Consider the following 14343-nt stretch of genomic DNA (forward strand, 5'->3'; position numbering starts at 1 on the left):
TGTAATAAAAAGTGTTTCACGAATCAGACTGGTTATAGTAATTATGTCTCTCTATCGCTCTACTTTATCAGAACGTTTTACGCTCAGTTATTGGCATCTTGTCATTCAACTTTGTGCTTTTACCTAGTGAGAAAATTAACATGCTCGCCCAAAGATAAAATATCAGTGATTGTTGTCCTGGGGCGGTGTGATGTGTGATAATGACGACTCTTGTATATGGCTGCGCTACGACAAGCCAACACTCTTACATTAATATTTGGCGCTTTTACCCAACGAGAAAGCAGGCTAGCCGGGCCACAGGACACATATACTGTTACGGCTCAGCCACGACATTGGTCTCAGTCGATCTTATTTGTAAAAGACAATTTTGCGACAGCGGTGAGCGAATTCAATTTTTTTCAGCGTGCCATACATTAGAGCGAGACACAGCGATGGGACTTTTCATTCGCACGTATGGCTGCCGCTCACCGCTGTCGCGCTTAGACCAATGTCGTGGCTGGGCCGTTAGGCTGGTTTTAGTTAGTGTCACGCGGATCGACCGCGAGGAGCGAACCGCACTGGACTAATATGTGTTTGACGACCGGTTTGGCCTAGTCGGTAGTGACCCTGCCTGCTACGCCGCGGTCCCGGGTTCGAATCCCGGTAAGGGCATTTATTTGTGTGATGAGCACAGATATTTGTTCCTGAGTCATGGATGTTTTCTATGTATTTAAGTATTTGTATATTATATATATCGTTGTCTGAGTACCCATAACACAAGCTTCCTTGAGCTTACCGTGGGACTCTGTCAATCTGTGTAAGAATGTCCTATAATATTTATTTATTATTATTTATTTATGTGTTAACCTCAGGGAGCATTTTAGAGTGGCGCGGACGACAACATCAACTTCATACAAATTGGTCGGTCCGCGTGACACTAAAACCAGCTTTAGTATTTTGGTGTTGGTGCCTCGGCAGTGCGGGGTGACTGACCTGCCGGTAGCACGCGCGTGCAAGCCCGATGCGCGCACGCTGCCCGCCGCTCAGGCTGATCCCACGCTCCCCCACCAGCGTCGAGTCGCCGAGCGGCAGCAGCTCGAAGTCGCGGACCAGAGCGCATGCTTTTACCACCTGTACAGAAAAAGTTATCAAAAACAATATGGAACAAAATATGTACCCTCGCTTCCATCATTAGTATTACCAAAGAAACATGCAGAAACAGAGAAATTACTTTGGTGTCTTAAAAACGAAAGAGAATATTTAGGCTATTATTGAACCTGTGACCTTCACCGGCTCTGCCTTTCCATAGGCGCGACTGAGGCAATCGCCGATTAGTTTTATACAAAAATCGAATGAAATACCGAAATAAGTATATGACTTCTCGTTTCTCTCGTCGCAGTTACAACTAAATGTGACGTGTAAAATGTGTACTTGTTGTTATTGTGTGGAAGGACTACATAGTTGCGTTTCTCTGCTTGTTAACGGATACCATTATTATAAGGACTAGCTTTTGCCCGTGGCTTCGCTCGCGTTAGAAAGAGACAAAAAGTAGCCTATGTCACTCTCCATCCCTTCAACTATCTCAACTTAAAAAATCACGTCATTTCGTCGCTCCGTTTTGCCGTGAAAGAGGGACAAACAAACAGACACACACACATTCCCATGTATAATATTAATATGGATTGACAAAGTGCTGCAATTAAACCTAAGTTAAATATAGTTTGCCATGGTAAGACACAAACAATGAAAATACAAATATAACTAAAGAACTGAATACCTAAATAACGCGTTACATGTTTAAACATTTGAAACTATTGAACACCAATGTACACGGTTCATTCACTTCACATAGACAAGCCACCGACGACGACGATACCAATTAAACTAAATAGCTGCTAAGATTCAGCAATGCTCTGTCGATAAATTGCAATTGACAATTGTGTCATAAGGCAACGATAGGTACGTTTGAAGCAAGGGCCGTTATAGAATTCGGAGCGTATTGTAGTTAACATCGATAGAGCCCAAGGTGAAAGTAATTTTGTGACACATAATTATGTAAATAACTAACATAACTGCAAACCTGTACTTTGAACATCAAGGCAAATGTGAAATCATCATTTTAAGGTACGTAATTCGTGGAATGAACATTTTAGTGGTACGCGCGTGACATCGGAATGTACGTGCAACAGTAAACACTTTAAACTTTTATATAAATTCTCATTTTTTATTGCGTGGAATTCTGACAGCTGTCATAATTAGCCGTTTCAGAGATAGATAACATTATTTCCATACTAGCTTTTGCCTGCAGCTTCGCTCGCGTTAAATTCGAAAATTGCGGAATGCTCCACACAAACTTCCAGCCCCCATTTTAGGGATGTGGGGGGTTAGAAAGGGACAAAAAGTAGCCTATGTCACTCTCTATCCCTTCAACTATCTCCACTTAGAAAATCACGTCAATTCGTCGCTCCGTTTTGCCGTGAAAGACAGACAAACAAACAGACACACACACTTTCCCATTTATAATATTAGTACGGATTATTTCACTATCGAAATTATTGACCATACATTCACAAGCTGCAATTTTGATTATGCGAATATATCAGTACATATCAGTAGTAATGCTAGTGACCCTGCCTACCTAAGTGCCTACGAAGCTAGCAGGTCGGATGCCGGAAATACCTTTTTATAAAGCTGGCGGTCGTAGGGCAGGCCGAAGAGGATGTTCTGGCGGACGGTGGCCACGAAAAGCCAGGGCTCCTGGCTGGCGTACGAGATGCGCGCGCCGCCCAGCGACACCGTGCCCTTCGACGGCGGCAGCTCGCCCAGGATCACTTGCAGGAGAGACGTCTGGACAAAAACAACCCTTTGTAAACATACGTTTCAATTACGACACAGCATATATTTATTTCATTTGAATAACCGGATTGGCAGGTCCACCAGGGGCCCGTTTGTTTCCATGACAACCCATACTATTTGACAGTTCGCGCACTTGTAATACAAGGCTTGTACCTTTCGAGAAACGGGCCCCAGGTATTGAAGTTTGTACCTATGACCTACGCATGACGTCACATGTTGGGGTTATAGATAACTGGGAAATAGTGAAATTATTTAACGGGTTTCTCTTTTTTTTTAATTTAAGCAATGGAGACATTTTCACTGTACTCGGTTACAGTTTGTACTACTCTACTAAGTGTTACCTTCCCAGCTCCGACCAGCCCTGCGATGCCCACGAACTCGCCGGGCTGAGCGGTGAAGGAGACCTTGCGCAGCGTATCGACGATGGGGTCCGGTTGCCAGCTCGCGCACACTCCCGCCACCACCAGCCCCGTGTGCTTCGCTTTCTCCTTTTCCACTCCGTTGCTGATCACCACTGATGCTTCTTTCGCGTTCATCTTCGCTTCAATTGCCTTCGTTGACTCGATTTCATCTAACATTAAGAATTCCTGCAGAAATATACCATTGCTAATCAACAATTACACCATAACATGTCTCACATTACCTGATACGATAAAATTATAACAAACAAGGATATCCAAGTGGCGTGAAATCTAATTAGTTGAGATTATCAACTTATCCCCTTGTATTTAAGATCTTTAACATGAAATACCAACATTAAATAAATAACCGACAATCTTATTTTGTGTGCTTTCACACATTGGGTTACCTAAATACAAACAGACTCATCATAGAGGTATTACATACGAAACGGAATAGGCAGAGCACATGAAATTGCTCAATGTGGAGTTAAAAGAAACCGAATAAAATGAGTTTAAAATGACTAATCACCTCAAGTCGCCTCACAGACACCTTCGCTTCCGCGAGGAAGGCCAGAGCCATAGGGAAGAAGATATTAGCCGCCAGCTGGAGGAGGTTGAAGTACTGCACCAGGGAGAAGGTGATGTCGGCGCGGATCTGACCGCCCATGACCACAAACGTGACCACGGCCGCGAACAGGATGAACCGCTCCGTGAACACGGTCAGCGCCGTCGAGAAACCCTTGATCATCGATGTCTTCATTATAAACTTCACTTCCATCCTTAAACAAACAAATATCCATACTTACTAACATTATAAGGGCCACTTGCACCAACGAAAATGGAGGGTTAACCCACCATTTTATATGGAATTCCGCTTTCCATCAGGCGGGCCGTATACCTGTTTGCCACCGACGTGGTATAAAAAAAAATAAAAAAAAAAATTTGACAGATGACAGTAACCGAGAGGGGGTGGACGGCACTTTCAGCGGAGAGCGGGAGTGGCCATACTGTACGATAGTACTATTTATTATACTGAGGTCAAGTGGTTGGTGTAAGGGGGCCTAAATGTGATGGGAAAGTGTGCGTGTCTGTGTGTTTGTCCGTCTTTCACGGAAAACTGTTTGAAAAACAAATATTACTAAGTCATTAAGTCATTATTATACAAATTGGCTTGTCAGAGGTCCTTATAATGCATCATTTATTTGTGGGTGACGTTAATTTCCTGAATAATTTTCTAATATTAGCATAGGTAGTAAATGTAAATACAACAAATAATTTCCTTTTATTGTGCGCCATCTGTTACTTGAATCAACTGTACATATTTGCCAATATCAAACAAGACAGCGATACAATCGCATGTTCTTTAATTTACCATGCAAATATTTACAAAGCATTAAATGTACTGAGCGTAAATTAATACGCTACATGAATGCGTGAAGCGATATCTCAGCTGCCAGGGCGTAGCCGAATGACTATCGTTGACGCTAGACGCCGATCCAAACGCTCTCGTCTGGCTCTGTCACGCCAATACGGAAGAGCGATAGAGATATACGATATTATCGTGAGCGTTTGTACATTTGGCTACGGACCGTGCTAGCAGAATCGAGGTTAAACTTATTGAATTCCGATTTTATATGATGTAACAGTTTTCCATACGCAACTTGCAATAAATGTAGAGTATATTAAAGGCGGTGTCGTTAAATTTAACAACTTGTGACAAGTACTAGATAAAATTATTATGACTCGAGTTTATTACGCCATTTGATGTGTCTAATGCACTTAACGATAACGTTTATAAAGGTACGGAAACGGTCCTGTTTAATTGAGTTATTGAGATATTGATTATTTATATATTATACTCGTATATAATTAGTACCTGGGCGACCGAGCTTCGCTCTGTGTTCGAAAACACGAAAATCGCGATTTCCGGGACCCAAGACAAAGCTAGATCGATTTTTCACCCCCGAAAACCCCCACAAAACAAACAGCGAAATCGGTAGAGCGGTTTCCCAGATCGCCAGTATATATCCATACTAATATTATAAATGCGAAAGTAACTCTGTCTGTCTGTCTGTCTGTCTGTCTGTCTGTCTGTCTGTTACGCTTTCCTAAACCACGCAACCGATTTTGATGAAATTTGGAACAGACAATCTTTAGACCCTGAGACAGAACATAGGCTACTTTTTATTTCGAAAAAAAGGGATGAAGGGGTTGAAAAAGAGGTTGAAAGTTTGTATGGGATTTCTTAATTTTAAAAGATAAAACCATGAAACTTATATTTTAGCACTTGATAAGAAATCATTAAACATATATTTAAAGTCACATACAGGTCGAACGCGATTAATTAACATTATTTTTACCTTTAAAATAAACATGGTGAGAAATAAACATTAACTAAAAGCGGGTAGATTATATTTATTTGTCTACCCCGAACATTTATATAAATTAATATCGGGTAGTTTTGTGTTGCTTACATCTCCGGTGACATTTTGCTGGGACGTCAGTCTTCCGCGACCACGGCCAGTGCAACCTGGCCGAAACGTTGGGAAAAAAAGGTAAAAATAATGTTAATTAATCGCGTTCGACCTGTACGTGACTTTAAATATGTGTACAAAGCGCGAGAACTTAAAGTGTTATATCATTAAACATCTTGATAAGGGATAGGGATAGGGATAGGGATAGCGATAGGGATAGCAATAGGGAAAGCGATAGGGATAGGGATAGCGATAGGGATAGCGATAGCGATAGCGATACGGATACGGATACGGATAATATGGGTATCGTTAGCGGGATACGGATAATCGGTCGGCGGTCTCTTACAATCAATGTGCTCTAAGACGATCGTTGTTTGCTTGCTTGAAGATTACGTTTGCGATAAGTATAAGCAAAATGTAAAAAATTGTAAGGGATAATAGAAAAAAGTACTTTTTACCCACCGATCATAGTGTCGAAATACGGGCTATGTGGGATGTTTATAAAGGTTTCCCCAGCGTATATAGAATTACCTACGCTGTGGTCGATGTGTAATATTTCTACAATCATTGCAAGCAAAAGTATTATGTGCAATCGAAATAATCGCAGATAAATATACCTACAGAGAAACCTACGGTCCCTACGGATCCAAATGAAAATCTTAATGAATACTTTTATTACGCGGGCGAAGCCGCGGGTAAAAGCTAGTAAATAAATAAATATATAAAAATTGCTCATTTAAAGATATAAGATATATCGTTGTCTTAGTACCCATAACACAAGCCTTCTTGAGCTTACCGTGGGACTCAGTCTCAGTCAATCTGTGTAAGAATTCCTATAATATTTAATTACTTCCTTGAAGGGGACGATTTTGGCTTTTTTTCTGATATTTTTGTCACGCTCTACTTTTGTAGCGTTCACTGGAAGATCATATTCCTGTTACGGACATGAGAAATGATGTAATTTCATTGCATTTCTGCAACCGACCTTAATGTTTAATTCATTCGAAAATCTTATCATATTTTGTTTCAGTAGGTTGTACTAGTGGCTCGATATTCTTCAAACAAGTTAAATTTAAAAATAATTGGTGTTTAAGTCTTAACGATTTCAGCATTACGAAGTTTCCCAAAAGTTGGATCGACAAAAAATATTCAATCATAGAAACTCGTCACAAAATGTTTGAGAATGGAGAATATCCGGAGAATAGCGTAGACCTACGCTAGACGCTTAGATCAATTACAAAGTAAGCTTTAGTGACATATTATAATAATAATAATATCTTTATTGTACATAAAAGAGCAAGTTACATAATAACAGAGTTACATAATAACTATACTAGGGATTTGTACAAAGATGTCGGCTTGTAGTGGTCAAACTTTGACCCCTAAACTAGGTTAGTACCTGTGCCTTGCTAAGCGCGACAGCGGTGAGCGGCAACCATATGTGCGAATGAAAAGTCCCATCGCTGTGGCTGGCCGCCGCTCGCCGCTGAGTTGTCTTCCGTTAGGGGCTAGAGTTCTTCCATTTTCATATTGAAGTCATTACAATATTGCAGGTCATGTAACAGTGGTTAATGGAGGTGATAAAAAATTAAGCTTTAGACTCTTAACTATTTCAAATACGTTATACACATGCATACATTGTTGTACCTACCTAGACAATTTAATTAATTAATTATTTACATTATTTAGCTGCCTATTTTTTTAAGAAAGTATAATGAGAATATTAGCATATTACACAACTCTGATAAAGGACGATAATAAGATTAATAAGATATCCCAGTGACTTCTGCTTAATATCAATGTTCTCGTATGACACAACAAAATAGGTAATACTAGCTTTTACCCGCAGCTTCGCTCGCGGTAAATTAAAAATTTGCGGAATGCTCCATAAAACTTCCGCCCCCCATTAACCTAATTAGGGAAGTGGGGGGTTAGAAAGAGATAAAAAGTAGCCTCTGTCACTCTCCATCTTTTCAACTATCTCCACTTTCTTCACCTTCAAATCAAGAGTGAACAGGCATCTTCTGGGCGAGCTCACTCCATCGTAGGCCACGTCTTTGCCTTCGGCTAGTCTGTGGCCAAGAGTAAGCCCATTTATAAATAATAATAATAATAATCGTGGGTGGGTGTCGTAGAAGGCGACTATGGGATATGGGTTAAATTGTGGCGTAGGCGAGAGGCTGGCAACCTGTCACTGCAATGTCACAGTTTCGTTTTCTTTCAACCCCTTATTTGCCAAGAGTGGCACTGAAGCTTTAGTAGTTTCATGTGTTCTGCCTACCCCTTTATGGGATACAGGCGTGATTGTATGTATGTATGTAATAATAATAATAAAATTAAGTCACGTCAATTCGTCGCTCCGTTTTGCCGTGAAAGACGGACAAACAAACAGACAGACACACTTTCCCATTTATAATATTAGTAGGTATGGATTAAAGAAAAAAGCCGACTTCTATTAAGGGAGGCTATTGAAAGATGCTCATGAATGTTGATAATTAGAAATGTGTTTTTCTTTCAAAAAAATCATATAAAAAAGGAAGATTCCAGAAATTCTGAATTACGCATAAGTACTATGTTCGCTGAATATTCTTGCGAAAAGATATAAAAACTGTACTTTTTTTTTAAATATATAGAAAGATAATATTATTTAAATAACGCAATACATGAAACGGAAAATACTAGGGGCGGGCGTTTCGTTTCATATTACATTGTTTATTTAGAAGTAACATTATTTTTCACCACACTAACTGATAAACATCAATTTTGCTATTCGAAAACGAATAGCAAAACTGAATTTTATCCACAAGAGTGCAAAGTAATTTCATACAAATTTTAACTTGATGACTTGAGCTGGCTCGTAGAATTTACCTAAAAATAATTATTTTGAATCATAAATATTGAAAAGATTGCTGGATTTGATTTAGCTTGATGTTTTATAGTCAGTATTTTGTTCGTGTTGGTGTGGTGAAAATATTTGTGTTTCACTCGGTGGCAAAGTTTGTTTAACCTAAGGTGAAATACCCCATAATGGACGGTGATGCCATTATGGACAAAAAACACAAATCCTTAAAAATAAGTAGCTAAAATTAGTTTCTAAAAACTGACGGCTATGTACCATAAACTAGAGTTGTAGAGCTGTTTCATTTTGAAGTTTCAACTAATTCGGTTATTTCTGAAGGATTTAGCGACAAGATAAAATTCATCAGTTTACTGAAAAAAATATCAAGACGAATTCTTAGTAATGTTGCTAAGAGAGTTGAGTTCATGTAAAAAATAATAAAAAAATAATACTCGGTGTAAACTTGAATGCGTTTTACTTACTGCATTAGGCATGAGATAAGGTATAAAACATACATATAGTTTGTTGCTCCAAAGATATAAAGAAATGGCGTTATTTTGCGACTGTCCATTACTGGAACCGAAAAACTGCCTACCTCCTATGATGGACAAGGAACAATTTACAAAACCAAAATTTACAAGAAACAATCCTATGTTAAAATAACTCAAACTAATTGCATTTATGGTATATAATATTGACTCATTGAGTATCAGTTGGCTTTAAAAGTAAAATTTTAAACTTATTTCACTGTCCATAATGGGGAATCCATTACTGGAGAACTGCCGTCCATAATTGGAGAAAAAACACCTATTTTTAATTTCTTAACTATGAAGAAACCAATAGGAGTATCCATACTGCAATACGCTTGAAATGTAAAAGAAGGATTGGACATTCAAGATTTAACACGCTTAACGGTACAATTTTTACATTTATGAGTGAAATATCAAAAAGACGCGAAATTTTATCTTAAACTGTCCATGATTGGGTCCGTTACCTTACGTGCCTCGAAACCCTCGCAACGCTCAAGATTCCACATTTTGAACCACTCGCTACGCTCGCGGTTCAATATTGGAATCTTTCGCTTGCTCAGGTATCAATATTGGCACGTGCGGTTAAACAACAACTTTGCCCCCTTGTAAAACAAATAACTATTTTTCTCATATTTGATGGAATCTATTTAATAAGCACTGCATGATAATGCACTATATTCAAAAAAATAGTTTTTATAGTATTTTATGCAACTGGTGGTTAAAAGAGGTCAAAAAAGGTGAGTGGCGTGGGTAACAATTTGAGGCGAAGCCGAAAATTGTTAATAAAGACGCCACGAGCATTTTTTGACTCAGTTAAACACCGTTGCATACAATACTTTTTCTACGACCAAGCACTTATTTTGAAAGAAAATTATAAATTCAACAAATACCTACTTTCAGTCATCTTAGTTATCTACATAGGTGGACCGCCTACCATTTTGAATATGCAGTTTGAGTGCAAACATGAAAATAAAACTGTCTATGGTATGGTTCTTTGAAGCCTGGCCACTAAGACGAATCGAGCCGAGTTGAATCGAGTTCTATACATTTGAATGCGATTCGACGCGTCGCCAATGAACGCAGCAGAAAACGAAGGAGTCTCGACTCTGCGAATTGGTTTGTTAAGTTGGTAGCAATGTATTTACTGAACTGTAAAACAGCTATATCGTGCGACTGCTACTAAATGTTTTCAGGGTATAGACTAGATAGACATGTCCTGACATCTTTTATGTAGGGTTTTAAAGTTCTATGCACGACCTTGTAACTCACGAATAACAGTACGGGAGTAGAAAAAATATTTTTCATTATTTTTGGTCAAAGTATAAATTATTTTTCAAAAATATTTTGCGAACATAGTATGCGTAATGCAGAATTTCTGGAAGTGTCACCGAACTCATCTATAAAGGTGAAAAATAGTATAATATGTATAAGTGTGTCATTTTTGAAGAATTCCCTTGATGATTATTAGAAGAGTTATTTACTGGTTTATACAGTGGTCGTGTGAAAAGGAATGTAATAATTTTTAAGAAAAAAAAAACCGCCGCTTTTGGGGTTCTGGTGAAAGGTACTTGCGAATGTTGGATTATGTAGAAATGTGTAGGTAATTTTTAAAACTGCTTTTAATATAAATCTTTTATTATTTGAAGGAAACACAAATTTAATGAATATACGTATACCGTTAAGGTTTGAGGAGTTTCCTCAATTCCTCATGAATCCGATATCCGATTACATATAAGAAATCGATCTTGACAGAATTTGACTTGAAAAAATATGTAATGTAGTAAAATATGACTCAATATGTAAGCATAACAAATCTCCTAACAAATAAATGTCACTATTCTGAACTTAAATGCATGCTGTTATTATAAAAATACGAAAGTCACTATAAGTGTGCCGTTCAGATTTGAGGAGTTCCGTTCTGACCAGGATCCCATCACCACTGGGTTCATCATCATCAGAACTGGGTTCTGATAAAAATGGGACCAATGTATGCATATACATTCGATCAAAAAAAAATCAGGTCCAGTAACGACGGAGATATATCGTGGAACAGACATTAAAAAAAAATACAGATATATTGAGAACCACCTTCCTGGAGATTTGGGTGCGACGGTTAAAAACTTCGCTTCGAAATAAAACTATGATTAAGTAAATTGTCCCACTTCAAAAATGTAGGATGTTATTTCAACTACAAAACGCGGAAGTATTCTCATATTGTAGAGTGACCATGCATGTTTTTGTTTACAAACACTAAATTACGTTAATGTCATTAATAGTGTTACGGTACGGAACACAACTTAAGTACTACTAGGTACTATCAGCTGCAAAAGTCCATGGAGAATTTATGAATGAAATCATTGATAAATTCGCCATGCACTTTTGCAGCTGATAGACATAATTTACTGGATACGTAAGGTTACTCCTGCTTTTGTGACACCTGTTTTATTAATTGTTACATTATTATAATATACAAAGTTCATATCTGTACAAGTGTATATTATGCGTGTATAAAAATAGAGATAATTATTAGTACTAGCCGTATTAATCTCTTTAAAAAGCACTCGTAAATGTCCGGTTACTGCAGATGTTAAATATTCATTCAGTGCGTCAAGTCACGGCACTATTTATTGACGATTATTATTATGTAAGGAATAGGTTATAGTGGTATAATAGTAGTATATTGTGCAACAGGGGCCATACGTGCGATTTTGTTTATGACAAAGTACAAAATCGCTGTGTTCTCAATGTTTTTCATCAATTTAGGGAAAACACAGAGCCGCTCAGAGCGTGTCGCGCTCAGTGTAGACCAATGTCGTATTTTTCTCAAAAACTATTAAACCTATCAAGTTCAATTCAGAAAGTCGTCAAGTCACGGCATATTTTTTAAACAGTGCTATTGACGATTATTATTATGTAAGGAATAGGTTATAGTGGTATAATAGTAGTATATTGTGCAACAGGGGAGGTAAGGGGGATTTTGTTTATAGACACGAGTTTACAAAATCGTTACTTCCTGAGTTACACACAATGTTTTTCATCACATTTGAGAGGAAAACACAGAGAAAAAAAACCATAAGGCAAAACCTTCAGCGGTGTTGTACTGCTCGTTGCTATGGCAACGCGGTCAAGCTCAAATCGAGATGGCCGTCACAATTTCCTGCCAGATTGTAAATTATAACGATTTAATCTACGTGAAAAGACGTGAAATTTACAAAATAAATGTAAAACACACTGAAATAATTGTAAAACATCAATAAAATGCATTTTTCATACCGTATAATATTTTTTTATAGATTAATAGTCAAATTTTAGCTGTGCAAAACACATCCTTGGCTGACTGAAACATCCTTTGCCTGAAGTATTGTACGGATTGTATTAATTTTTAAAACTAAATCCGTTACTCCCTTGGGAATAAAATAGTACATTATTCTTCAGTACACGTAGACGCAATGAGACCTTTAAACAGCAAATGTGATGAAAAATGTGATTTCGATTATATTAAGCAGTTATTTATATAGGTACCTAGTGTACCTACACACGGCAGAGTGAGCTCTTTGCAATTAAAAGATGTAATTTTAGGAATGTGTACTTCATTGAAAGATGTAAAAATGTTTAAAAATTCACGCTCAAAGAGGGTGAAAGAAAACGGATGTAGAGTTTCAACGATTTCTACCTAATTTTTCTACTCCATCATCACTATCAGCTCACTTTTAGAACATTACAGAGTTTAATCGGATCGAATATAAGATTTGGTTCATGTTACCTACAAATAAGGTGCTTCATTTGAACAGTGGAGTTTCATTAATAGTTTTCAGTTAATTGAAACGTACACTTACTTGCGCAATTTATCGACTAGCTTCTCAAACGGTTTCTCCCAAGCATACATCTTAATGACTTGGACTCCGTTCACTAGTTCGCTCATCACTTTGACCCTCTCGTCCGTTCGCTTGGCTATCTTTCCTCGGAGCACTCCTTGGCGGTTACTCAAGTAACCTAAAAAATAAAGACAGATTAGAACCCTTAACCTTAAAAATCACCATCGTCCTACATTATTGCACAATTTGCACTCTACTTGTAATTACAGCTGATGCCCTACCTTACATTGAATTCTAGCTACGGCCCTGTTTCCGTAATCAATAGGTTACCGGTTTATCGGTCTCTAAGGAAGTCATAGTTGTAAACATTGCTATTAAAATAGTAGGTATTTAATTTTGTGGAAATATCACTGAAATACAGAAAATCCTGACTATATAAGTAGTATTCTATTTAGATTTCAAAGCCTTTTAAAACTTTTGCGATTCTCTACGAGAATTATGTAATTTATAAAAAAAACTACGTTGTGAGTTTGTTTCAAATAAATTATGCATTGTATTAAAAAGTAGCTAGGTATTAAGTTTATAACGACAGTTCGTAGACACCAGCAGTCTGCACGAAGATTACCAGCAACACTGCTCAGTCTTACTGAGCCAGTTTCGATCTAGTTTTAACATCTAGCAAGTTGTATGACAGATAGGCACTGGTTCCACCAAAAGCGAGTAAAGTATGAGCTATCGGCTATAAAAACGAACAAAAGATAGTCACTTCCGTGTAAATAAAAGAGAAAGAGAGAGAGAGCGATTTGTAGCTCGTAGCTCGGCTACGAACTATAACTCGCTCGCGCTATCATCGCGTCTCTTTTATTTACATGGAAGTGACTATCTTTTGTTCGTTTTTATAGCCGATAGCTCATAGCTTACTCGTCCTTGGTGGGACCAGTGGCATAGTTACTTTGTACCAGCACAGTCTGCACGAAGATGGCCAGCAACAAGCTCGGTCTTACTGAGCCCGTTTCGGTCTAGTTTTAACATCTAGCAATTTGTATGACAGATAGTTACTTTGCACCAGCACAGTCTGCACGAAGATGACCAGCAGCGCGGCGATGGTCGCCCACCGCACGTGCTGCCACACCAGGTACGACACCACGGGCACCACCACCGGCATCACCCACAGGTAGTGCAGGAACAGCGTCACCATGTCGAACCGCATCACGTCGTTCGACATCAGGTTTATCACTTGCCCCGGCTCGGTCTTGCTGAGACCGTTTCGATCTAGTTTTAGTATCTAAAAACATCGATTAGGTGAACACTTACTTCTACATATACATGGTGTAACACGAGGAATAGGAATAATTTTAAGAGCCTCTATTCCAACCACACCACAACAGACCCTTACTTTTAAAGTGGAAATACATTCGAACGGACTAAACAAAAAATACAAAATAACAC

General features: G+C 38.3%; 1 protein-coding gene across 1 annotated transcript in view; it reads right to left on the reverse strand.

Annotated features, from left to right (window-relative positions):
* Positions 1 to 14343, reverse strand: part of LOC125241976 (ATP-binding cassette subfamily C member 4-like) — a 79170-nt gene that overhangs the window by 36767 nt on the left and 28060 nt on the right. Inside the window, exons 4-9 of the mRNA XM_048150696.1 lie at positions 13954 to 14179; positions 12916 to 13072; positions 3766 to 4015; positions 3177 to 3422; positions 2659 to 2826; positions 973 to 1110 (exon numbers count right to left, since the gene is read on the reverse strand). Of these exons, the coding sequence (XP_048006653.1) occupies positions 973 to 1110; positions 2659 to 2826; positions 3177 to 3422; positions 3766 to 4015; positions 12916 to 13072; positions 13954 to 14179 (1185 nt within the window). The remainder of the gene's footprint in view (positions 1 to 972; positions 1111 to 2658; positions 2827 to 3176; positions 3423 to 3765; positions 4016 to 12915; positions 13073 to 13953; positions 14180 to 14343) is intronic.

This window comes from Leguminivora glycinivorella, chromosome Z (assembly GCF_023078275.1).
Source record: "Leguminivora glycinivorella isolate SPB_JAAS2020 chromosome Z, LegGlyc_1.1, whole genome shotgun sequence".
NCBI lineage: Eukaryota > Metazoa > Arthropoda > Insecta > Lepidoptera > Tortricidae > Leguminivora > Leguminivora glycinivorella.